This window comes from Malaya genurostris, chromosome 1 (genome assembly GCF_030247185.1).
Source record: "Malaya genurostris strain Urasoe2022 chromosome 1, Malgen_1.1, whole genome shotgun sequence".
NCBI lineage: Eukaryota > Metazoa > Arthropoda > Insecta > Diptera > Culicidae > Malaya > Malaya genurostris.
In genome coordinates, this window is record NC_080570.1 from 39,371,959 (window position 1) to 39,399,849 (window position 27,891).

At 38.0% G+C, this 27,891-nt stretch overlaps 1 protein-coding gene across 2 annotated transcripts in view; it reads right to left on the reverse strand.

The window, feature by feature from the left end:
* The window catches only part of LOC131437731 (uncharacterized), a 277,133-nt gene that overhangs the window by 245,605 nt on the left and 3,637 nt on the right, over positions 1 to 27,891 (reverse strand). For both annotated transcript variants that reach the window (XM_058607265.1, XM_058607272.1), the window contains exon 2: positions 6,482 to 7,102. In XM_058607265.1, coding sequence (XP_058463248.1) covers positions 6,482 to 6,658 — 177 coding nt within the window. In that variant the 5' untranslated portion in view covers positions 6,659 to 7,102. The remainder of the gene's footprint in view (positions 1 to 6,481; positions 7,103 to 27,891) is intronic.

The following is a 27,891-nucleotide window of genomic DNA, read 5'->3' on the forward strand; positions in this document are numbered from 1 at the left end:
AAAAATACATGCAAACACAACTACACAATGAAAAACCGCGAAAATGTTACCGCAGAGACGGGACTCGAACCCGTAGCTAGAGCTCCTATCCGGGGAAATTGTTTTGTCAATTAAACTATCCTGCATATGAAAAAAAAAACATGAAGAGACTGCCTAATTGACTAGAAGAACTGAGCATGCTTTGCTTTATTCGGCCGCCACAACATTCAATTATAGTCCTTTCTCTATGAAAACCCATCCGACATATTTTCAATCTGATTTTCTTTGTTAGATACTGATCAAATTTAAAACTAGCTCAAAACGGCTCTAAAAAAATGATTGATTTCCTAAGTTGTGATCAAAATGGTTTCAATTTGTAGGCCAAGTTATTTTAAATCCTAAACCAACAATTTCAAATCGTCATTTAAATGGAAGGTGCAGAAAGTACAGAAATTTGGTTCAAAACAACTCTGGAAAACAAAACAAAGAGACTCAGTAGCAGGGATGCCAGGTCATTTTTGCAAAAATGAAGCCAAAAACCAGTTTGGGAAAATCTGTGCACGTTTCCCGTACCATAATAGCTGATCAGAATCGTTTTGGTGGGCAAAAAAAAAGGTCTAACTAGCCAACCGCTCTGTACCGTTTTAGTCAACCGCTCTGTACTTTTTGGTGCTAAACTCTAATCGATTTCAAAAATCTGTGATCTTTTTCAGAAATCTGTGAAACACAGATTAATCTGTGAACCTGGCATCCCTGCTCAGTAGTATGTCACGAACAACGCTAGAACTTCGACCAATACGAAAATGGAAAATGTGTCATCGTCAAGCGGAACCTCAAGATTACGCGACAAGCAGCGCCAGATCAGGAAAAAATTAACTCAAAAAGGCCCGTTTCCGGCGTTCTTCCGCGAGGAACGTGACCAAGTAGGATGCGCAAAATTTGATGGAAGCAGTTAAACGAAAAGTACTCGTGTCGGCTTCAATGTGGTTGTGGATCCCCATTCGCCAACCGTTACTAATCGATAGCAAAAGTCCAACCGATACTGCATCAGCTTGGCCAAACACGCTTCCGATGTGCGCTCGCGTTTGTGTTTTTGTTTTAGAGCCAGCTTGTGCGACGGAATAATTTGGTCATAAAGATTGACATGCCTTCTTTTTGCTATTGAACAGCATTTTAGCAGTCAAAAAGTCACTTTAAACCGCACCTAGTATATTTTAATGTCAGTATTGATGCAAGTGTTACAATATTTCAATCAACAGTTATGACTGTATTCACATCAATCCGGTAACCTTTTTTTCAAAGCAGTGATTCGGTAGTGTAATAAATCCATTATAGCTCATTTCTGGAGAAATCATGGTCGTCAAGAGAGTCACTTGAGTTAAAATCATCGATGTGGAATAGATCAAACACGTCGGTTGAATCTCTTTAAGATTTTCAAAAATCACTTCCTTTTATGATTCCAATTTTGATTGACAGTTTGCAAATGATAATTGTCCGCCATTTTAAAAACTTCTCGATTAAATGTAGAGATTGTGCAGGAAAATTTAATTGACCTTTTCCTATCATTAACTGTCTCATAATGAGAAAATTTGATATTTCAGCAAAATGGGATATCTGTTTGGCTAGCCTCAAAAGTTGCAGAGCAATGTAACTCGCTTAGAAATGAAAATAATTTTTAAATTTATTTCTACATCACTGATGCTCATGAATATGAACTTAGCGTAGCACCTATCACCAATATGTTGCTAAATAATTGCTAATTAGTTACGGTTGTTTTGAATTTGCTGCTCAAATTTTTTGAGTACTTCATTAAGCTCATATGAAGTTAACGAAACACTCCGCGTAAATAAGTTTAAAAACAAATCGAAACGCAGTGGTTACTTTGTTGCTAACTAGTTACTAAATAGTTACTATGGTTCCGAATTTGTTGCTCATTTTTTTTTCGAGTACTTCGCTAAGTTCATATGAATTCAACGAAGAACTCCTCCTAAATAAGCTTGAAAATACATCGGAACCTAGTGCATAATTTGTTGCTAATTAGTTACAGAAATTTTGCATTTGCGGATCAATTTTATTTTTATATTTGTCGAATTTTTCGAATAAAGTTATAAACCCAGTGGATAGTTTGTTGCTAATTAGTTACTAACAAGTTACGGTAATCTCAAAATTATTGCTTAATTTTTTTGAGTACTTCGCAAAGTTCATATGAAGTTAACGAAGCACCCCTTCTGAATAAAATTGATAACAAATCGAAAATCAGAGGATAATTTGTTGTTACTAACTATTACTAACTATTACTAACTAGTTACGCTGTTTTCGAATTTGTTGCTCATTTGTTTTTAGTATTTTGTTAAGCTCGTATGCATTTAACGAAGCACCCTCCTAAATAAGCTTGAAAACAAATCGAAATGAAGTGAATCATTTTGTTGCTAAATAGTTGATAGTTAGTTACAGTAATTTTGAATTTGTTGCTCAATTTCATTTTCATGTTTGTCGAGTTTTTCGCTAAGTTCGTTCGTTGTTGTTCGCTGTTTGTTGCTAATTAGTTGCTAATAAATTACGTTAATCTAAAAATTATTACTCATTTGATTTTAGTACTTCGTTGAACTTATATAAAGTTAAACGAAGCTTGTTGCTAAATAGTTGCAGTTACGGTGATTTTACAATGAATGCTCAATTGTTTAATATTTGGCTAAGCTCATATGAAGTCAACGAAGAACCCCTCCTAAATAAGCTTGAAAGAAATCGAAACTCCGAGAATAATTTGTTGTTAAATAGTTGCTACCTAGTTACAGTTATTTTGAAATTGTAACACAATTTTATTATCATTCTTGTCGAGTTTTTCGCTAAGTTGTTCATTTGTTTTAGAGGGTTTTGTGTTGCTAAATAGTTGCTTATTAGTTACGGTAATTTTGAATTCGTTGCTCTTTTCTAGTACTTTGCTAAGCTCATATGAATTCAACGAAGCACTCCTCCTAAATAAGTTTCAAAACAAATCGAATTCCAGTTGCTTGTTTTTTGTTGCTAATTAGTTACTAATAAGTTACGATAATCTCAAAATTATTGCTCAATTTTTTTGAGTACTTCGTTGAGCTTATATGAAGTTAAACGAAGCACCCATCTTGAATAAACTTGAAAACAAATCGAAGCGCAGAGGGTAATTTGTTGCTAAATAGTTGCTAATTAGTTACGGTTATTTCAAACTTGTTTCTCAACTGTTTAATACTTTGCTGAGCTCATATTAATCTAACGAAGCACTTCTCCTAAATAAGCTTGAAACGAAACCCAGTTGCTTGTTGTTTGTTGCTAACTAGTTACTAACAAGTTACGGTAATCTCAAAATCATTGCTTAGTTTTTTTGAGTACTTCGCTAAGTTTATATGAAATTAACGAAGCACCCGTTCTGCATAAGCTTGGAAACAAATAGAAACTCAGAGGTTAATTTGTTACTAAATAGTTGCTAATTAGTTTAATTTTGAATTTGATGCTCAATTTTATTTTAATTTTTGTCGAGTTTTTTGCTAAGTTCATATGAAGTTAACGAAGCCTTCCTACTAAATAATTTTAAAAACAAATAAAATCCCAGAGAATAGTTTGTTGCTAATTAGTTACTAATGAGTTACGATAATCTCAAAATTATTGCTCAATTTTTTTTTGAGTACTTCGCTAAGTTTATATGAAATTAACGAAGCACCCGTTCTGAATAGGCTTGAAAACAAATCGAAACATTGAGGATAATTTGCTGTAAAATAGTTGCTAATTAGTTACGGTAATTTTGAATTTGTTGCTCAATTTTATTATCATTATTGTCGAGCTTTTCGCTAAGTTCATATGAAGCCAGCATTCCTCCTGAATAAGATTCAAACACAAATCGAAACCCAGTGAATAGATTGTTGCTAATTAGTTACTAACAAGTTACGGTAATCTCAAAATTTTTGCTCAATTTTTTGAGTACTTCGCTAATTTTATAAGAAATTATCGAAGTACCCCTCCTGAATAAGATTAAAACAAAACAAAACTCAGTTGCTTATTGTTTGTTATAATTAGTTACTAATAAATAACGGTAATCTCAAAATTATTCAGTTTTTTGAGTACTTCGCTAAGTTTATATGAAACTAACGAAGCACTCCTTCTGCATAAGTTTGAAAACAAATCGAAACTCAGATAATAATATATTCATTTAGGGGTTAGCCAAATTTTGTGCTAGGGCACATAACCGTTATTTATTATTTTTACGTTTCGTCTTTGACTCATCAGTGCAGAGCAGTTCAAATTAAACTGCTTAGTGCTAAGCTCGGCAGTTCAATTTGAACCGCTAAGCAAACGTAAAGTTTCTGCTACTTACAGAACACTTTTTGTTTTGCAACAGGGTGCAATGTCTTTTCTGACGTGCCGAACGAAAACGTGTTTTCGACCTTTTGTTGTGTGTCTGTAAATAGCAGAAACTGCTTAGCGGTTCAAATTGAACTGCCTAGCTTAGCACTAAGCAGTTCAATTTCAACTGCTCTGCACTGATGGGTCAAAGACGAAACGTAAAAATAATAATAATATGTTGCTAAATAGTTGCTAATTAGTAAAGGTAATTTTAAATTCGATGCTCATTTTTTGTAGTACTTTGCAAAGTTCATATGAATTAAACGAAGCGCCCCTCCTTAAAAAGCTTGAAAAAAATTTGAAACCATTGCATAATTTGTTGCACCCCTCATGAACAAACTTGAAACCAAATCGCAACTCAAAGAATAATTTGTTGCTAAAAAGTTGCTTATTAGTTACGGTAATTTTGAGTTTCAAAATTACCGTAACTAATAAGCAACTTTTTAGCAACAAATTATCCTTTGAGATGCGATTAATTTTATTTTCATTCTAGTCGAGTTTTTCGCTTAGTTAATTTTTGCTCATTTTTTTTCGAGTACTTCGCTTAGTTCATATGTAGCTAACGAACACCTCTTCAAAATTATCGTGAATAATTAGCAACTAATTAGTAACAAATTTTCTGCAGGATCTTGATTTGTCGTTCAGCTTGTTCAGGGGGTACTCGAAACAAAAAATGAACAGCAAACTTAAAATTATCGCAACTAGTTAGCAACAAATTCTAGGCGATAGGTTTATATTTGTAATGCTATTCTTAATTAACAAAAGTGCCTAAAATATTGAATTTATGGATAACTTATCAGATTTCTCGTGATCTCTAGAATCTACGATTGTTAGTAGCAGGAGTTGCAGTATTCCATTCCCAATTCTAAACGCAGTTACGCTGATTCGGTTGCGTCTTTGATATTACCCACCGGCATTTCCGTAGTAAAAAAGTTCCCGTAATTATTTGCATAGGTTGGTTGTTTCAATAACTTATTTGTTGTAACATCGTAGCAGTAAATTTTTCAAATCTTTTCAGTTGAATGCCAAAAAACAGTTTTGTGATTTTTGCGGAAAAAGTATATTTTTCAATTAATCTTTGAATATCTCTGAAAAACTATACGGAGAAGTTCAGGAGTTTGTGCCTAATTTTGTGCTAAGGACACATAACCCAATAAGTTTTTTTATGTTCCGTCTTCGACTCGTCACTGCAGAACAGTTTATGTTGAACAGTTACTCCACCTAATAGTTCAACTTAAACACTTTACTCATTTTTACCTTCTGAGAATACAAAAAAAAACTAGATACAAAAAACTCAGTTCAATCGAGACTATTCATTCAGCCAATTGAAGTACAGCCAATCCCACCGTAACTTCCCGGGACCTGTGTGACACGTACCGAACCGGACCGGGCGCTTGGTCACGGCCCTCCACAAAACACATTATCGTTTAAAACACAAAAATGCGATTTAAGATTATTTATTATTTTTGCCTGACTAGGCAGACAGACAGACAGCAATGCGCTACAGGCCGTTTCTCGTGATTGAGTAAAATTTAAACGTAACCGATTGTGGATTCGATTGCTTACTACCCAGTGGCCATCACGGCGTCACGTTGAAAGCCATGGATCGGTAAGGCCATCGATAAATTGCGATCTTTGCGTTGACGCGTTACGCAATCCGTTCGACACCGACAACCGACGGTGGGCATCATCTTGGATGGGACCAAAACGGTCGCAAATGCTTTCACCGATTGTGCAAGCAATTAAGGAAAAGCTTGAAAAGTGAGACTTTTCCAAATGTGATGTTCATGTTTCATATATTCAAAACATCAATGAATAAACTGATTAGTTTCCATACAGTCGTGATACGAAAACTAGGTTGGGAGCATTCGCAGCAAAGTTTCTCCACTGAAAAAAAAACCCTACAGTAATTAAAAGTATGGGAAATCCAAGGTGCAATTTCGATCCGTTGTCTGACAATAGCACACCTGATTGGACACACGCGACAACTGCGCAGTGATTGGCCTTACGCCTTAGTCAAAAACAAAAACCAAAAAAAAAGAAAGTTTGGAAAGCCAACAAATTTATGTTCGTGCTTTCCGAACTCCCTTCGGATTTCCCTTGTGCTAAGCCCTGTCCATGAACTCACCTTGTACACTTCCGAGAAGAATCCGGCTCCGATTTTCTCCCGGATGAAGTCATCCAGGCAGTACAGTGCGGACACAGCCGTACGCAGTGCCCGACAGGAAGGTCCGGTAACCGAGCGATCCGAGCAACCGCTGCGGTTCAGTGGCGGTCCGGGACCGCTGTGCTGTCCTACGTTCATCGTGCTATCAGCTCTCAACTACATCCACAGCGGTGCAATGGGAATGGCCGAAATTACGTTGTTCTTCAAGTGACCACCGGCCGAAAAAATCATTCATCATTTGCTCACTACCGTTCAGGCCGCCCCATTATCGCGTGGGACAATAACGGGTAACGGTCCGGCTAGGCTGTCGTCACTTGTTCTGATCGGCTCGGTAAACCCCTTTCCTACTTTGGCCGAAATTGGATAGCTTCCTTCCTTCAATCACACACACAACACTCAAACCACTTTCCGAAACTCATCCGAACCAAAACCTCTATCACATCACGTTTTGACACTGCACTTCACTACAAAACCCGTGTTTCGACGCTGGTCGTTGGTTGTTTTGGCGTTAGAATCAAGCTCTGGCGGTTGACTTCTGGTTGCGTTGTTTTTTTTTCACTATACTTGTTGCGATAGGTAATCCTACGAGAAGGGAAACAAGATGGAACTACGTTAGTATGGTATCGAATTTCGGAATTAATGTCAATGACAATTGCTTATCGAATTTATGTTACCGAAAATATACTGTATGGCAAGCCATATGTAACTGGAGAATTTTTTTTTGAATTAAATTAATTGAATACAATTGACATGTTCAAAGCAATTGCATTACTAGTACTAAAATCTTATTAACACTATGAATCTTTCATACTTCGGGATTTGAACCAATTGCAACCGAAAAAACATGTTTGTATTAATTTTAAATACAGGATTCCTGATTTTTCGATATTTCTTGGAACCTATCAAATTTATCCTTTCTTTTTTTATCAATTTTATAGGTTCCTAAAAATCAATTTCATGGACGTTTTGAGATATAAAAGTTCTAAGTGCTGGTTTGTCGCTGTCGTAATCATGAACAAACGATAATAATCATAAGTTATTATCGTTATTGTTCAATTTATCGTTATACTCTGTTTTTTCCTGATTTATGGAAAAAGTCAAATGTCTTTCCTGTTTATGTGCCGCGTTCAAATTATTTGAAATTATCGTTCTCGATTTCATTACTCACAACTGCTCAGATTATATATCGGAGACCCAACATGGCTTCATGCCAATGTGATCAACGTCTACAAACCAACTTAGAATCTTACACGTCCTTCATCATACGTACGTTACAAGCTCGTCGGTAAGTTGATTCTAACTACACCGACTTTTTCGCCGCTTTCGACAAGATTACCAATCAAATTTTGATTTTCAAACTTGAAAGACTCAGATTTACTGGCTCTATCCTTGACTCTGGTGTCCCTCAAGGTAGTCACCTAGGACCGTTCCTCTTTCTAATTTATCTTAATGGTTTAAATTGCATGAAGCTTTTTTTTCGGATAATTTTAAGCTGTTCAACATTATTGAAAACACTTAGGACTGTAAATGTTTACAAATGCTGATTGGACAATCATTCAAACTGGTGTGAAGTCAACAAGATGATACCAAACCCTTCAAAGTGCTCCGTTATCTCCTCCAGTCGCGAACGTTCGATTGTGAGCTTCGATTATAATAACTCAAATACAGTTTTAGATCGTAGATCGTCAGTCATGGATCTAAAGCTTGCTTCAGATAGAATTGCAACAAAGGCAATTGCCTGTATTTCAGTTATTTATTATTGAATTCAAGATCTTTTTTTTATACTTTTAAGAAAAAATACGGATAAAGTTATTCGTCACGGTTTCGAAGGAATTCTCGAATTTTTCCTGTAACACGGCTCATTAGGCGGCGCACACCTTCTTCGTCCATCGTTTTAGCTATCTTATTCCACCAGGTCGTCATCTGATTGATGTCTTTGACAACGTTTCCCTTTGCCTTGAGTCTCCTCTTCATGATTGCCCAGTATTTCTCAATAGGGCAGAACTGGGGGCAGTTGAGTGGGTTAAGGTTTTTCGGAACAAACTGGACCACTTTCTCTGCATACCATTCTTAAACGGCTTTGCTGTAATGACAGCTTGCCAAATCTGGCCAAAACATTACAGGATGGTCGTGGGATCGAATGAACGGCAAAATTCGTTTTTGGAGACACTCTTTTTGGTATAGTTCCGATGTCATTGTCTTATTTGTAACGAATACTTTCGCTTTTTGCCACAGCTGCAAATGCCATGCCAAATCATAAATTTTCTTGCAAATTTGTCGGTAAAAACAAATTTAAATTTGGTTGGAACATCCCCCCGAGTCGTTGTCAAGTAAAATTTTTGACTTGGGATTTACCCGAAGTCAGCCTTGATATAGGTTTCATCGTCCATCAGAAGACACCCGTCGAACAGTCGATGTGCGGAATGTCAAAAATCATAAGTGAGGCTGGCAAAATTCCCGACACGTGGGCGCCAAGAACTTCCAAATCCGTCCGCCACGATGTGAGCAAAAGTTTGTTCCAATTCTAAATGAAGCAAGCTTTAGGAGTTTTATTAGATTCCAAATTGACTATCAAGGAGCACAGAGAATTCATTATTTCTAAAGCTTCTAGACTTCAGAAGGTCAGAAGGTCAAATTCCACTACAGGAATTTAATACCAAGGCTTTATTTGGTATGGACTGTTCAGATCTTCTACAATTATTACACTTAGATATTCATCGCCGTACTCTTCGTTTCCACCCATTTTTTTAGAATACCTTCATCTAGAACTAACTACGGTTATTACGAACCTTTTACTGGTATTTGCCGCCTGTTTAATAATTGCTTCAATGTATTTGACCTTCATCATTCTCGTAATATTCTAAAAAACTTCAGTTATTTGTTTCGATAGGTTCTAGTTACTTGAATAGTATATTTAGTATTAGTTTTCTTTTTTTCTAGTTTTAGTTTTAGGTTATTATGCAATATGTATCATTTCGATAAACGTTTTTTTACCAATCTACTTTGGAAAAAGAAGTTTTTTCATATAATAAAAACGATATTTTATGGAAACCATTACAATATGTGTATTTCTGATTTGAAAAGTAGATTCCGCAAAACGATGTTTGAATTCGTTTCGAAATTCAATATGGCGACTTCCGGTTTATCGATATTCTTTGAAAGTCTTTACAGTATGAGTATATAAGGGTTTTCAAAGAACATCAATAAACCGGAAGTCATTATCTTTAATTTCGAAACGACCTCTAACATTGTTTTCCGGCATCTGTTCTTCAAACCCGTTTCGAAAATAGTTATATTGGAAGGGTGGCCATCTTGGATTTAGAAATGACCTGAAACAAAGTTTTCCGATATATGATAATTAAACTCGTTCCGAAAATAGTCATATTGTAAGAGTTTTCACAGAAAATCAATGAACCGGAAGTCGCCATCTTCGATTTCGAAACGACCCCTAACATTGTTTTCCGGTAAGGGGGTTTTCAAAGGAAATGCATAAACCGGAAGTCGCCATCTTGGATTTAGGAACGACCTCAAACTTCGTTTTTCAGTAGCTTTTCGAAAATAGTCATATTGTAAGGGTTTTTAAGAAAAAAGAATAAACCGGATGTCACCATTTTGCATAAACCGGAAGTCGCCATCTTGGACTTCGGATCGATCTCAAACTTCGTTTTTCGATACCTACACAAAAAATTCGGTTCTAAAATACTCTTATTATAAGGGTTTTCAGAGAAAATTTATAAACCGGAAGTCACCATCTTGGATTTCAGAACGACCATAAACATTGTTTTCAAGCATTTACTCATCAAATCCGTTTCGAAAATAGTAATATTGTACGGATTTTCAAAGAAAATCAATAAACCGGAAGTCGCCATCTTGGATTTCGGATCGACCTCACACTTTTTTTTGGGTACCTACACATAAAATTCGATTCGAAAATATTCTTAGTATAAGTTGTATTTCGAAACAACCCCTGACATTGTATTCATCAAATCCATTCCGAAAATAGCCATATTGTGTGGGTTTTCAAAGGAAATTTATAAACCGGAAGTCGCCATTTTGGATTTCGAAATAACCTGAAACAAAGTATTCCGGTATCTGATAATTGAACACGTTCCGAAAATAGTCATTTCGTAAGGGTTTTCAAAGAGAATCAATAAACCGGAAGTCGCCATCTTGGATTTCGGATCGACCTCAAACTTCGTTTTTCGGTACCTACACATAAAATTCGATTCAAAAATATTCTTAGTATAAGTTTTTTTAAAGAAAATTAATAAACCGGAAGTCGCCATCTTGGATTTCCGAACAACTCCAAAAATTGTTTTCAGGCATTTGTTCATCAAATTTAAAAACACCCATGTTGTAATGGTTTTAAAAAGAAATCAATGAACCGGAAGTTGCGATCTTGGATTTCGAAACGACCTCAAACTTCGTTTTTCGGTACCTACACATAAAATTCGATTCAAAAATATTCTTAGTATAAGTTTTTTTAAAGAAAATTAATAAACCGGAAGTCGCCATCTTGGATTTCCGAACAACTCCAAAAATTGTTTTCAGGCATTTGTTCATCAAATTTAAAAACACCCATGTTGTAATGGTTTTAAAAAGAAATCAATGAACCGGAAGTTGCGATCTTGGATTTCGAAACGACCCCTAGCATTGTTTTCCGGCACCTATTCAGGAAATCCGTTTCGGAAATACTCATATTGTAAAAGTTTTCAAAGACCATCAATAAACCGGAAGTCGTCATCTTGGATTTCGGAACGACCCCAAATATTTTTTGCAGGCATTTATTCATCAAATCCGAAATCTTAACCGAGCATGAATTTTGATAGTAGAACTCAATCGTTTGCAAGCGTTGTTTGTTCGTAATATGATCCATGGTTAAATTATAGACCAAATTGAATAAGTTTGAAAAAAATAGTGTTGCCAAAAAGATACCAGCATCCAGATATATCCGGAAACAGAAATGACAGCCATTTGAGCTTCGAACTGAATAGTAGCTTTTGAATGAGACAATGACTGAATAGTAACACATGGGCTGAAAAGTCCCGGGCCTAACACATAGATGGCGCTAGTTTTATTGCAGTCATCTTTTTCAGTTAATACAAACCTGTTAAAATTTTATTATACTTTTTTGTATAGTTTGTGAGTTGTTGTGCTTAGAGTGACGCTACTTTTGTTATTTTCATAACAATGGATCAAAAACAATTTCGTGTTTTAATTTTACTCTCCTTTACTTAGCTCTGTTCAAAGTGGGTGCCGCGTTTGCTCACTGTTGACCAAAAACGAGAACGTGTTGACGATTCTGAGCAGTGTTTGGCCATGTTTAAGCGAAACAAACCGGAATTTTTGCTTCGATATGTGACAATGGATGAAACATGGATTCATCACTTTACTCTGGAATCAAAACGATCGTCAACTGAGTCATTCGGAAACTTGTGAACCTCGTCCAAAGCGCCCGGAAGCATAACAATCGGTTGGAAAGGTTATGGGCTCGGTATTTTGTAATATTTTTCGACTATCTTCAGAAAGGAAACACCATTAACAGAGAATATTATATAGCGTTATTGGAGCGTTTGAAGGCTGAAATTGCAAAGAAACGACCGCATATGGCAAAGAAAGAAATTTGTTTTATCAAGACAACGCACCAATCAAAACAATGGCAAAACTACATGAATTGAGCCTCGAATTGCTCCCACATCCACCGTATTCGCCAGATTTGGCTCCCAGCGACTACTGGCTGTTCGCAGACCTGTACAAAATGCTCGCTGGTAAGAAATTTTGCACGAATGAAGAGGTTATCGCAGAAACTAAGGCCTACTTTGAGGCAAAAGTGAAATCGTTCTAAAAAAGTGGTATTGAAACGTTAGAGCGGCACTGGAATCATTGCGTTGCTATTGATGGAGATTACGTTGATGAATAAAGTTAAATATGAACCAAACATACACACAAAGACATAACCCGACCTTGACGAACTGATTCGAATGGCACATTATGATACTCCGTCGTTCGAGCCTCGTTTTAAAACACATTTTTCACAGTGAATACAAAGCAAATAACAAATAAATTATTAAATATTTTATGGTAGGAATGGTATTCCAGACGGTAGCGGATCATTTCGCCGAATGCCATTTTTCCAAAAATAGTCATGTCGCCGAAAGGGTCAATTCACCGGAAGGGAAACGGTGGCGTCTCACATACAAACCTGTAACGACAACGTTTTCCCGTTACTCAAAAGTGCTCAAAGCTAGGTTTCTTTGGCGCAGTTAGTTCCGAATGAGCGGCAGCGAGGTCGGACAGCACAAAAACAGAAACGTTGTGGCAAAGACGCATTAGATAATGGAAAATATCGCAAAACATTTGCCTAGCAGATACACCAAAGCAAATGCTTTGATGCTTAGTAGCTAACAATTTTTTTTTTTGAAATTTCGTTCTGAGGATCATGAATCAATCTAAAAAAATTGTTCAAAAGAGCAGTCTTTCTGGATAAAACGCGAGGAAATGTATTTATCCGATATTTCAAATATGAAATATTTCAGAAGAACGATTCTAGACCAACAAAATGGATGTGAATACTATCATTTTTGAAACAATTAGAGGATTCGACGGAATGACCCTTTCGGTGAAATGTCATTCGGCGCACAAACATAAACTCGCATACGTTGCACGGGCGCAATCCATCAGAATCTTCCCAGATCATGAGCAATGTGATTAATTTGTGTTTCGTGATTTGTTAACAATGGAATCAATGAAACATTTCGTTATATCTGCTTCCCCCAGTTTCTGGGGTCTTGATCTGGATCGATTCTGATTCTTCGATTACGTGAAGCCTAAATACACGATGGTGATTCCAACCAATTGGAATACCCGGCGGTACCACATTCGAGTACAAGTGAAAATTACATAAAAATTTCCAGCTCTCTAATGATTTGTTTGTGCGCATGCGGATGGCAACCGATTTCTAACCAATTATCAAACTGTTCGCTTCCAATCGCATGTGTGTGTGCATGCGTGCGTGCGTGTGTCCATTATCAACGGCTTGTCGTTTCTTCCGGCTAAGGTTGTAACCATTTTCTCGAAACAACGGTGTATCTCCCCACCAAGGCCGCCGAGAAATTGATGGCGCCGTTTTCGAAATTTCTCTCACAATTTGAATCATGTTCAGTAGTTCGGTCGCCGGTCGAGCTTAGTGGCCTGGCCGCGACGCCAGGATCGATGTCGGTGTCGCGAAAACCCTGAACTGCTCTGCCGGTCGTATATCTTATTTGTGACCACCACCGGAGAATAATCGAGAATGAGCTCATTAGACACGGGGTAACACACTTCAAAGATCGGAATGACTCATTCCTGCCTGTTTTTTTTTGGTTGGTGTGGGATCAACCGGTGCAGGATAGTCGCAATGCTATTTTTTTTATTGTGCTCTAAAGTCAGATTTTTTTTGTTGCTTTCTTCGGACTTCTGCCAACAACAACAGAACGGCTTGGTTGCAGTTTTGGAAGAGTTCCAAAAGAAAAAAATCGTTTCCGGTGGAGAATGTCTCTGCTTTTTTTTCTAGTGGTGCAAATTGCATTTCGTTACACACGTCTTATGTAGTAGGTATTTGTAGTTCTACGAACAAGAATTCCCCTTTCCATTCAAAATAATTTTCAATCTCATTCTTTCCATTTAGTTTTTGCTAGCCGGTCAGTGTTGAAACTCGATTCCACTCGCAATTTATACCTTATCTAATCACCGACTTGACATACTCAAATATTTATGGTTGCGTCGCTTTTCGCTGTCCCCTATCTGTCCAAAAACAATTTGATTGATAAGCGCGCGCTCTCTCTCTCTCTCTCTCTCTCTCTCTCTCTATGTCCGTGCGAAAGAGACACCAAAAAACAATCGCAATGCCTTCGGGTTTGGCTCACTCGTTCGAATTTTTGTACATTTCGCAGAAAGTCTTGTCGGGGGTGGCCACTAGATGATGAACACGCTGTGATAAGTGCATTCTTCGTTGATAAGCGCACTCCGACAATGGCGGATAAGTTTGTGCCATTTTGTACGGTTGAAATTTGTCCGGTTCCTGCTACGAAGTCAACGTACTTGTCCTGTTATCAGTTTTGCTTTTTTTTCTGCTAAGGTTGGTAAGCTAATTAATTTGCCACAGCGAGTGACAGAGAATAATGGTTTGGAGTTGGGAGTTGTTACGTCAAAATTTGATCGATTAGTCTCAGTTAGATAACACGACTTTTTGGTTCAAAATTAACTTTTTCCATCAACGTAATCTCCATCAAGAGCAACGCAATCATTTCAGCATCGCTCTAACATTTCAATACCACTTTTGTAGAACGATTTATCTTTTGCCTCAAAATAGCCTCTTCATTCGTGCAAAATTTCTTACCGACGAGTATGTTTTTTCAGTTCTGCGAACAGCCAGTAGTCGCTGGGAGCCAAATCTGGCGAATACGGTGGACGTGGAAGCAATTCGAAGTTCAATTCATGTAGTTTTGGCATTGTTTTGATTGATTTGTGACACGATGCGTTGTCTTGATGAAACAATTTTTTTTCCTTGCCATATGCGATCGTTTCTTTGCAATTTCAGCCTTCAAACGCTCCAATAACGCTCAGATAGTCGATTTCGGGCGCCTTAGACGAGGTTCACCAGTTGCTGTCCACTCAGAAGACGATCGTTTTGATTCCGGAGTGAAGTAATGAATCCATGTTTTATCCATTGTCATATATCGACGCAAAAATTCCGGTTTGTTACGTTTAAACGTGTCACTCTGGAAATTAACATTACCAGCTTTCTTCTTGGAAAAAAAATGTTCGGAAGTTCGATGGGAAAATTATAAACGGCATGATGCCACTGCGAACCTAACACAATACAGTCATTGTTAAAATTGTGGTAGTGCGTTTGCAAACATGTCGTCGTAAAATGAACAAAACCATTAGACGAAATTTCCTTCTCTGGTTGTGATGGAAAATCCAATTAATCACAATGTTCTCACAGTTCGAAAAAATCATGTGATTTTACACGTCTTATAAAATGCACAAAAATGGAGCGTCGTATTTCACACAAATTTATATTCAAGACAATGTAAAATTGTGTGATTTGAAATTAGAATTGCAACTAAATAGAACAAAAAAACAAAAAATCGATAGCAACCCCGCGACTTGAACTGAGAAACATTAAATCACAAAGCACATCAGTTAATCGACTGAACCACAGAAGCAAATATCTGCTCGATAAATAATTGATACATATGAATCCATACAGCGGTAGACGAGTGTAAATTTCACTCTGAGTTAGTAAAATTCTGTACGAACAAAGTATATGCGTCATTTGACAACTTAAGTAATTATGAATTGCATCGTTTGTACAGGGTCCGGCACTCGAAGTGTAACCAATTAAAAAAGCCATAAATTCAGTTTGGAAAATTACTTTTACTTAATTCAAAGTACAAAATGTGTAAAAATAATACAAAATTCAGAATCAATTCACTTTTGCTCGATATGACCACCTTTTGCCTTGACTATGGCCTTGAGACGGTCAAAAAACGAATCGCAAGCTGCCCGAATGTGACTTGCAGGTGTATTTTGGCCCACTCGCGGACAATAACTTTTTTCAGCGCCTCGAGACTGGTGTATCTTTTAGTTCGGTCTTTGCTCTCCAAAATGGCCCAAAGAGAATAATTCATTAAGTTCGCATCTGGTGAATTCGAGAGCCATTGTGTGGACGTGATGAAGTTCGGAACGTTGTTTTTCAGCCATTCTTGGTTCACTCGAGCTTTGTGAGACGGTGCCGAGTCCTGCTGAAACGTCCATGGTCTGCCACCGAGATGTTTGTCTGCCCACGGCTTCAAAGCAACCTCCAGAATACTTTCCCGATAATATGCCGCATTTACCTTGACGCCAGGCTCGATGAAAACGATTGAAGAGCGCCCATCTGCGGTTACAGCGGCCCAAACCATTATCTGTTGCGGGTGCTGCCTCCTGGTGGCCAATCGATGACTGAAATTCTCGTATGAACGGTCGGTCAAGTAAACCCTATCGTTTTGAGAGTTCACGAATTGCTCAATTGGAAAAATTTTCTCATCAGAAAATACAATGTTCGGAAATTGACCGCTTTCGGCCAAACGAAGCAACTCCTTCGCTCTCTCAAGTCAAGATTTTTTTTTCGCGTTCACTTTTGGCAAAATGCTTTCTTGCGCTTGTAAACAATACAACTCCGAACTGTCATTTAGCAAATTTCTAGAGAGCTGATGCCCGTGCGTCAGCTGCGCGAGCGGTCTGAAGTTGGTTACACTTCGAGTGCCGGACCCTGTAGAATCAAGTCAACTTAAATCCAATTTGAAATCAAATTAGATGAACATATACCGCATGCTCTTCTGAAAACCAATAAACAATGCTTCATGCCATCAAATTTTAAAATGCGGCATGTTTACATGTTTGATTGCGTTGATGAGTAAATAAATGAAACTGAGATTTGCCAAACGCACAGGATATCGATCTATTTTTTTTTCCTGAATATGGTCTTAAATGCTGAACATCTCTCGCGGAGTAAGCAGAAAAATAACCAGAAAGAACGAATTCTTCGCTGGTTTCAAGCCAGTTTTATTTCCAAATGATCCAACTAGTTTATCTTCTATGAGAAATCATTCTACGATTGATCTGATTTTGCCAGATCAATGTCACATTTGTAGTGAATGAGTTGTTTGAACAGACTTTGGTTCAGTTTATCTAACAATAACATTTAGAACTTCAAGTTAGCTAACTTAAAAACATGAAGGCTCCAAAGAATTTTTGATAACCTAATTAAAACTTTTGCCGATGTAACTTTGTCAACAATTTTTCAAGTGTTTTGTGTACTAATTTACAATTTAATAAAAATACAGCAGAAGCATCCAAATTATCCTTATTTTTCATTATGAGCTGCCATTGTGATGTTATTGAAAACAACTAAGAAAGCTCTGCTCGAGTAGTAATATTTTTACCGATTTTGCTAGGTTATAGGTAGGCTTTTTCCCAGTATCTCCTGGTGAAACCAAATTCCCGACTATCTCCCGGTTCTCGCGATTTTCCCGGTCACTTGGCATTCTGTTTGTTTTTCTATTTGGTCGTTGAGATTAAAAAGTTTGATTTTACGATGACGTTAAATCTCGTTTCATTTGATATTCGAACGTAAGAAATCGACTCTTTCTCGGAATTGTTTTGAAGAAATAAAACAATTAAACAAAATACGGTTTTTTTATTCACTTTCAAGAGAAAAATATCAACAGTCTTATTCATCCAATAAATAAAACCTTCAACCCCCGAGAGGGTTAAGAGATTTTACAAAAGCGACACCATTCTGCTTATCTGAAGGTGAACTGGCATGAACAGAAGTAACTTCGGCACCCCATAAGGAATGTCAAACAATTTCATTTCAGGAAGAACGTTTAACTCCTCTGACTATTACTCCTTACCATATTGGATGACAAACGATAGAATATCCTTCAATTTTAGCTCTCCATACACAGACTCAACCATGTATGGAGAACCAGAAACCTGAACACGTAGTTGCGTCAATGCGGGACAGTTACATATCAAATGCTAGGAAGTATGCAATCGCACTTACACAAATCACATAAATAATACTCAGCACGCTGAATAGTAACCATGTGATAATTGAGTTTGCAATGTCCAGTCAGAGCTCTGACCAGAATCCTGCAATGATGCTTGGAAAAATGCAATAAACATTTTAATATTTTCAGATCAAATCTGGTAAAAATGCTGTTGTCTGAGCGCAAGTTTGCAAGCTGTGCCAGTAGCTGGCATGTTTGGATGTAGTCCTAGAACGAATCCTGATCTTTATACAACTAAAGACTGTCCCAGAAAGTATGGACGCACTTTGATTTCGCTGTAAATAATTCACAAGTGTTAGATATTCAAATTTTATTCAATATACTGCCGAGACATGCTTCCTCCGTTCGTGCCTTCGTCAATGCCCAAAATTCCTCAATTGGTCGTAGTTGTGGGCAATTTGGAGGATTCATGTATTTTGAAACGAAAATGACATTTTTGGTAGTATACCATTCTACCGTTGATTTCGAGTAATGGCAAGAAGCAAGATCTTGCCAGAAGACAACAGGATCCTTGTGGCTTCGAATCATGGGTAGAAGTCGTTTTTGTAAAGATTCCTTGATATATATTTCGATGTTCATTGAAGCAGTGGTAATGGAGTGTTTCGAAATCTTACCGGAGCTACAAATTGCTTGCCATACCATAACTTTCTTACTAAATTCTTCGACTTCAATCGATGTCTCGGACTGGTTAACACTTGCCCTTCTCGCACCGTATAATATTGTGGTCCCGGCAAGGATTTGTAATCGAGTTTCACGTAGGTTTCGTCGTCCATGATTTTATGCAGTTCAAATTTCCAGCAAGAATCGTATTGTACAGCTTTCGAACACTCGGCCTGAACGATGCCTCTTGTTTCGGACTACGTTTTGGTTATTTCTGCTTCTTATAGGTTCGAAGATTCAAACGTTCTTTAGCACTAGGAACATTTGACTTCGAAGTGCCACATCCCGAACTAAAACCTCCTTCGTTTGTTCGAACGCCTTCAGTATACGTTTATCCAACTGAGGATTAGCAGGACCTTTTTTTTCGACCCGTTTTCGGTTTATCCTCAAAGGTGTTATCCTCACCGAACTTCCCGATTGCATTTCGCACGGCTTTTTCACTTACTCCTTCCATTTTTGCTATCTTTCTCAGTGACAGTCCACGTTCTGTGCACCATTTGTACACAATTTTTCGACGTTGTTCTGCTGAAAGTCCGCGCATTTCGAAACAAACTAATGAAAACGAATAAACAACTGCACAAGTGGTTAGAGAAGAGTGTAAACAACGAGACGCAGCCATAAAAATTGACAGATTCTGAACCATTGCAAAATGGCAGCGATTTTTGGTTGCGTCCATACTTTCTGGTACAGTCTTTAGTTGACAGCTATAAAGCTGAATCCTTCATTCGTAGTACCAGCTCTTGCCAACTTGTCAGAGATAGTTAATGACTGATAATTTCCAGCATCCGAATTTTTCCATCTTATTATCTTATCTGTTTCGTAGGAATGGGTCCTTTAACTGTTACATCAACCCACATTTGAAACTCAGATATTTCCGTGAATTACGTAGACATCTCAACTAGCCTGACCAAGAGCTTTTTGCTTTGTAGAACCAACAAACGACCCATCATCGTCATTGTTCAAGAGAGATAAGAAAGATAATATAGGATCGCTAGGTGGTATGAATAATATGAAGTCATCGCACGACGAAGGCCAGTTATATGGCAAATATAACGAAAAATAGACATATTTTCTGTCTATGCCTTCAATTAGTCAGTCTTACTGTGACACGGGAGTTTTGTTCATAATTGATCCGTTTACGACTTTCGAGTTCCCGTTTTAGTGACCTTTTACGACATGGAACAGGAAATCAGTGGATCAATTCTTTGTTGAAATAATACCGCCGGATGCCACATGTTTAGTTTGGTTTTGGACCATCGGGACAGCCAGCCAGTTGAGAATCGCAATCGACACTAAACGGCTATCTAGGCTGCTCAGAAAGAAAAGTTGACATTGAAGATCAATTTCCATTGGTGGCCGAGCAGCCATAAATCTTTCCAATACATATGTCACATTCGCACAATTATTTCTACCTAAAACGAACCGTGCTAGAATCGAAACGAGGCAAAATGTTTTGAAAAAGGTTGCTGTACAAAGTCTATTTGGTGCTTAAAAATCGTGTTTCGCTCTGCTACTACTGGAATAGGGGGAAAAGTCGCTTACATCAAAATATCAATATTTCCGTTAAAAATGGACGGATTTTAACAATGCATGACTTGTGGGATTGCTATTACCATGCGGAATGTAAGTCTCAAAACGTGTTTTGTTTACAAAGACAATTGAGATAGATATTGTCAAAAAAACCTAAAAATTCAAATAACATCCTATCTCAAAAACATTCAATAGAAAAATTTCGCACTAAATCGTATGCAGAGTTGGCAGCAGCCCCTCAGATTTTAATGAAACTTGCTGTACATGAAGACTTTGTCACAAAAAACGACTTTGCATACTCTGCTGTTATTTTTCAAAAATGATCTAGACTGTCTTTTGAAAAGGGCAAAACTTTTTTTACTAATTTTTTTTCAAATGGCTGTAGTCGAAAATCGAAAATTCCTACAAAAAAGTGTTGGATGTATGATTTTTACAAAATCAGTAGTTGTTAAATAAAAATAATGGAAAAAATCCTAATCGACTCCTACACTGAAAAAAAATCGATTTTGAAAATTGAAATTCGATTAGCAAAAAAAAAACTTCATTTTTTAATTTGGATGATTTTTTTAACAAGATAGGAGATTATGTTCCCTACCTACAGTCGAGAATTCAAGTTGGCCTCTTTTAAGGAAAAAAGTTATTTGAAAAAAAAACTACCTTGTCCAAACTTAATTTTTTTTTTCAGTGTAATTTTATCGAAAACTAAACCATGACTTAAATTTGGTCCAAATCAAAAATGGGTTTTTCTTACAAACCGGTTGGCGGTTCAATACATATGACGCTGGTCTTACAAGCCAGTTGTCGTATGTTCGAGCCCCGACCTGGAAGGATTCTTAGTGTCAGTAGGATCCATAGTACTAGCCATGCAATGATTCTGTACACTAAGAATCGGCTGCGAAGTCAGTTTGAGCAGAATGGTCAAATTCCACAAAAGTAATGTAATGTCAAGACTTTGCTTTACTAACGACATACGGACATCTACTCAATTCGTTAAGCTGAATTGATTGGTATATGAGAGAAATTTTTCTAGAGTTTTAGCTAATTCTATACCATTTTATGTGTATAAAAAGGTGCATTAGCAGGTTATGTAAAGCAGACGTAAAGTACTGTTCACTCTTCACTCACATGTTACAAAACTCCGAAATGCCTACTTTTATTTACGGCCACATAGTCGTAAATTTATTTTCGCCTGAGACGACAATATAAACAATGTTCTTAGAGGCAAATCAAGTGAGTTGCAAAAATCAATAAATTTACTAATTCTTAGCGGTTTTTGTAGAACCGCGAGGTGGCACTAGCAGTTTTACACAAACTGCTAATGCTTTGATGAGTAGAAGAAGAAATGAAAAAAACAGTGAATTTAGTTCAACAATAATAAACATCGGTGTTGAATAGCACTCTTTATTACCCATATCAATTAGCAGTAACAATAATAACCACTTAACTGTGACCGTAGGTTTCGGGAAAAGTTTTTTCTCTGTACTACGTAAAGCAAAGCAGATCCCAAATCCCCATTGTGGCAATGTCGGATTAGTTAGTCCCCTTCCTGAAAAAACAATCCCTCTGTAAGAATATCAAAAAATCCCATAAATCAACCGTTTTAATTCGGTGCCGAGTTTCTTCCCATAGCGAACGCACACACACACACGCCGAGAGACGCCAGAGCTGGCTAAATTCCAACGAAACCATTCACTTTTATGAATATTGCCTCAAATCACCATCGACATCAGTGGAAGGAATGCAGTTTTCGTCCGGAAAATTTTCTTTAGCACAATTCCCCTAGCAGTTCCTTGATTTTTTGTTGGTAGCAAGTTTCCCAATGATTGTGTGACTGATTCCGACCGTAGCTGGAAGTAATCCTTCCTGTTTACAAAACTCAACCGGTCAGCGTAACTCGAAAATCCGAAAAAAAACAAAAAACTGCATCAGCAGCTGTGAAGTCAAATCCGTTCCGGTTAGTTTTTTTCCGGGAATTTATTAATAGAATACCACAAATTGAAATGTGGAAGAACGTTGGATGCTGTTAGATAATCATCCAACCAACACGCCAAAGCAAAGGCAAGGGAAAACCCCGAACCGGAGGAACGAATGGAGACGCACGATGTTTCGTTTTCTTCCTTACCCGTGGGATTAGTCACGATCGATGTCGGGAGGCGTCAGAATGATTCCCGGGGAAATGTTTCCAAAAAAAAATGCGGGTTTCCTTTGATCTGTGCCTTTGAGTGTGTGTGCGTGCGAGTGTGAGTGTGACGGGTGGGGGTGTGCGTAGTTTTACGATTCGTTCGTTCTGTGCTAGCCTGGTATGATTTTCTGCCCACCGATTTCGAGTGGGTGTCAAGAAGTGCAACGTTTTTGGATTTGTTCTCGGTTGTTTCACTTTTTGTTTGCTTTGCTTTCAGTTTACGTTTACGTTCGGGACGTGGGAAATCTGATTTTTATTATTACTGCTATTACTCACCGATGTGATGCGAGTTTACAAGATATGATGCTGGTGAGAGACTGAACAGTGGGCGGGAAAGGAATGCCGAGTCGAGTTTATTTTCGATTTCCAACATAGTGGCGAATAGAGTAATGGGGCTTGTTGGGAAAAACAATGGTTCATGCCTTTCATCAACAGTTAGCAGGCAGGGTTTAGCCAACTTTAGTTCGGCTGCATAATGTTGGACCGTTTTTTTTTTGTCACCTGTTTCAAAATTACTGTTTTGATTGTACCAGAAATTGTAACAAAACCCAAATGAAGCGTAACATAAAATCCGTAGGTAATGCGGGGTTTACGTAAACAAACCGAAGGATTCGAACGAAGGAACAAGAGACAAGGGGAGGTGAGTCGATTCGCATAACTCAGTCCCTCGAGAGTGTCGTTACACGGACCGATGCACGTATCAGCTTTCCGGGTGTCGTGATGAGCAACAAAAAAAAAACCAGCAAACAAACATTTGCCACCCGGCCTGGCCTGGCCTGGCCCGACCCGGTCCAATCCGGTGATACAATTTTCATATAATTTTCATACACGCGATAAACAGTTCCAAGAGAAAGAAAACAAACCCAAATGACCCAGTGGGCGATGCGGTCGGTGGTCCCCAGTTGGTTCAAGCAGCGGCCGCCCGGTCAGTTTCCGGGGTTATTTTCGGCGATCCAGTGACTGCATTCGCGCTGCATATAACCGTGAAAATTGCAATCGCGAATCGTTCGATTTCATAACCGCCGAATGTAGAGCGCGAATCGATCGATATCGGAGAGCTTGGCAGCGAAATGGGATGTGCCGCGAATTGGTTTTTAATCATTTGTTAATTTTAAATGTGATGCTGTCCATCTTAGACCTAAGCATAACTGGAACGCCGTTGTTGTGTCAATGACGTCAGCATGCACTCTGCCGCGCCTTACTTTGTTTTGGGTAATTTTGCCTATCATCATACGGATTGATGGAATTTCCTAATGAATTGATTGACGGTTTCAAGCATAGTTCGATCCTTACCCTGAAAGGATTACCCCGAATTCTCAATGCGCAAGATCAACAGATTTGGGTTTAGACAGTGGTGAATTAAACATGGGGTTTTTACGAAAAAAGAATGTAAACCGAAACGCGCGAAGCTTACAACGAAACTACTGCGCCAGTTTTGTCTTTCCCATAGAGAAAGACTATGCAACCATGGTCGAAACCGACCAAGTGTCACATACCATTCGGCTCAGTTCGTCGAGTTCGCAAAATATCCGAAGGTCTGTGTAAAGACTGTCCCAGAAAGTATGGACGCAACCAAAAACCGCTGCCATTTCGCAATGGTTCAGAATCTGTCAATTTTCATGGCTGCGTCCTGTTGTTTACACTCTTCTCTAACCACTTGTGCAGTTGTTTATTCGTTTTCATTAGTTTGTTTCGAAATGCGTGGACTTTCAGCAGAACAACGTCGAAAAATTGTGTGCAAATGGTGCACAAAACACGGACTGTCACTGAGAAAGATAGCAAAAATAGAAGGAGTAAGTGAAAAAGCCGTGCGAAATGCAATCAGGAAGTTCGGTGAGGATAACACCTTTAAGGATAAACCGAAAACGGGTCGAAAAAAAGGTCCTGCTAACCCTCAGTTGGATAAACGTTGGATAACTGAAGGCGTTCGAGCAAAAGAAGAAGGTTTCAGTTCGGGATGTGGCCAAAAAAGTGGGCACTTCGAAGTCAAATATTCTTCGTGCTAAAGAACGTTTGAATCTTCGAACCTATAAGAAGCAGAAACAACCAAAACGTAGTCCGAAACAAGAAGCATCAGGCCGAGGGTTCGAAAGCTGTACAATACGATTCTTGCTGGAAATTTGAACTGCATAATCATGGACGACGAAACCTACGTGAAACTCGATTACAAATCCTTGCCGGAACCACAATATTATACGGTGCGAGAAGAGCAAGTGTTAAACCAGTCCGAGACATCGATTGAAATCGAAAAATTTGGTAAGAAAGCTATGGTCTGGCAAGCAATTTGTAGCTCCGGTAAGCTTTCGAAACCCTTCATCACCACTGCTTCAATGAACAGCGAAATATACATCAAGGAATGTTTACAAAAACAACTTCTACCCATGATTCGAAGCCACAAGGATCCTGTTGTCTTCTGGCCAGATCTTACTTCTTGCCACTACTCGAAATCAACGGTAGAATGGTATACTACCAAAAATGTCACTTTCGTCCCAAAAGACATGAATCCACCAAATTGCCCACAACTTCGACCAATTGAGGAATTTTGGCCATTAACGAAGGCACATCTTAGGAAACATGTCTCGGCAGCCGAAACCATTCAACAGTTCGAAAAAGATTGGAAAAAAGTGTCAAAACTTGTCGTCAAGAAGTCTGTACGGAATTTAATGAGGAACGTTCGCAAGAAGGTGCGCCAGCTAGTCTACAATGGCTAAGTAGCAAATGTTGAGAATAATATTCTATTTTATTTTATTTCTGGAGCAGGGAAAAACCCACTGGAGATAAGTTACTATCAATCTATTACTATGTATCCAGTAGGCATAAAACCTCCTCATCTTTTGTACCAACAGATTACAGAATATCCAAATGATACATTTCATATTATTAACTATTATAACATATTGCATATCATTAACTATTATAACTACATAGCTAAGTACTTAGAACAAACGATAAACTTCTAAAGAGATAGTGTTAGGCTAAACAATTGCCTGATAGTATCACGAGTTAGATGAAAGTCGAACTGACTTGAACAGTTATTGAACACTCGGCACATACTGACAAATGACTCGTTGTGGCCATAGTTGGTTCTGGCGGCAGGAATGCGTAGGAAAGGATGAGTTCGAAGACAACGACGACGAATATCAAAATCTAGCAAACGTAACAGCTCCGAGCAATCAATTCGTGACTGGAGAAGATCAGCAATGCAAAACTGCCTTGAACACATTTCTGCGAACGGACAGTAGATCGAGATCTATGAGCTTGCAGCGATCTTGGTAACTCGAAAGATTTAGAGGGTCTCTCCATGGTAGTCGGCGAAGCGCAAAACGAATAAATTTATGTTGAATATTTTCTATCCGTTGAATGTCGTTTTGATAGTAGGGTGACAGCTGCATATTCTAGTGTAGAACGGACCAAAGCACAATGTAATGCTTTGAGGCAATATATGTTTTTGAAGTCTTTCGTCACACGGAAGACGAACCCTAACAGTTTCAATGTGCTGTTTGTAATTCATTTTCGAATCCAAGCTAACTCCCAAGTCTTTAATACACGATTCTCGTCTAAGAACAGTTTGTAAGATCGTGTAGTCGAATTCAATCATAGAATGTTTGCGAGTGAATGAAATAACAGAACATTTTGAAGCATTAAAATGTCCAGTTGTGACTGCAAGAATCTGGCGTCTTCGATGGTTTTGATAAGGTGAAAGAGTTTGAAATCATCAGCATACGATAACTTCATGCATTTTAGCAAAAGGTTTAAATCGTTTAGATAGAGTAGGAATATGAACGGTCCAAGATGACTGCCTGGAGGAACTGACCGTAATTGGAGACGTACTGCAATCTCCTATTTCCACTGACATGTCGCGATCGGTTAAATATGAGCACAGCCAATTAAGAAAAGGTCCATTGAATCCAAGTCTACTCAATTTCGAAATTGTGATCCGGTGATTGATCTTGTCGGAAGCAGCAGAGAAATCAATATATATAGCATCTACTTGCAGTCGTGCTTGCAGAGATTTAATGATAAATGAAGTGTTAGATACGAGATTTGTAGTAGTAGATCGTTTCGGCATAAAACCGTGTTGACTTTCAGATATATAGTTTAAGCAATTATGTGTGATGTAGTCCAAGACGATTAGGTCGAAGAATTTGGATACTGCGCATAACACCGCTATTCCACGATAATTTGATATCTCGTTTTTATTGCCTTTCTTAAAGACGGGAAAAATGTATGATTTTTTCCATATGGCCGGAAAATGTCCTGCTTTCAAAGAACTATTAAACAGTATTGATAGTAGAATCGAAATACCATTTGAACGTTACCGGTCGCTTCATGAATTTGATAATCAGTTAAAATTTCGTCCGAAAAAACACTGCTAAAATGCTTACGAAACAGATCACAGATTTCAGGAGATGTTGATGCTTGAACTCCATCAAGTGACATTTAAGTTGGAAAGCCCGTTTCTTTACGTTGTTCGTTGACGTAACTCCAGAAGCTTTTCGGGTTCGTTCTAAGACTTCTCTGGATCCGCTGTTGGTAGTTATGGTAGAGAGTCTTATTTAGACGTTTATAACGGTAGTTTAAACGCGGATAGTGCAATCTGAGATGTAGCGAAGGATATTTGGACAACTTCTTCAAGGCAGATCGCTTAGCACTTTTATAGTATTTCAAGGTGGAATTAGACCATGGTGGGTGCATTGCTTGACGAGGTGTCTTTTTTGGTATGAACTGATCCATGGCGTATAACACAACATGAGTCCAAGTTACTGCAGCTGAGTTGCATTCATTGGATAATATAGAGTTCCAATCTAAAGATGAGAAAAAAGTACGGGTGTGTAATGTCAGAGACATAACTGGATGTCGTGAATACGAATATAACTGACACGATTTCTTTACACTTTCGAATTCGAATTGATAGTTGATCGATTGTGTGAATTGCGAAACTTTCCCCCTTTTTACTACTAAAATTTTGACGTCGATTATCGCATTTCGGATTTGCATATTTCATTGAAAGCAACTATCAAGATGCTGTACAGGATTCATTTCTGCCTTTAAGAAGGATCAAATTGTGGGATTCTCTACGATATTTAGCACAGTTCGGAACATTTATCTCGAACAATTTTCGCACGGCGAAAAGTGCACGAACCAAATCGAATTATTTTGGATTTTCACTGAACTGATGATTTCTACCTTCGAATTTCAAAGAAGTAATCTTAATAGTTCTTTAGATAACATTTAGAGCCATTAGAACGGCTGATTTTATATAATGTTGTCCACTTTTCGTTTCTTGTTTTCTTTCTCTCCCTCGACGACCGGAAAACGAATGAGAGTTGCGACGCTCAGTTTGAGGTTTTAACTACGCAGAAGGTGCACTCTCCGTCGCTGCTGGTTGATTAAATCAT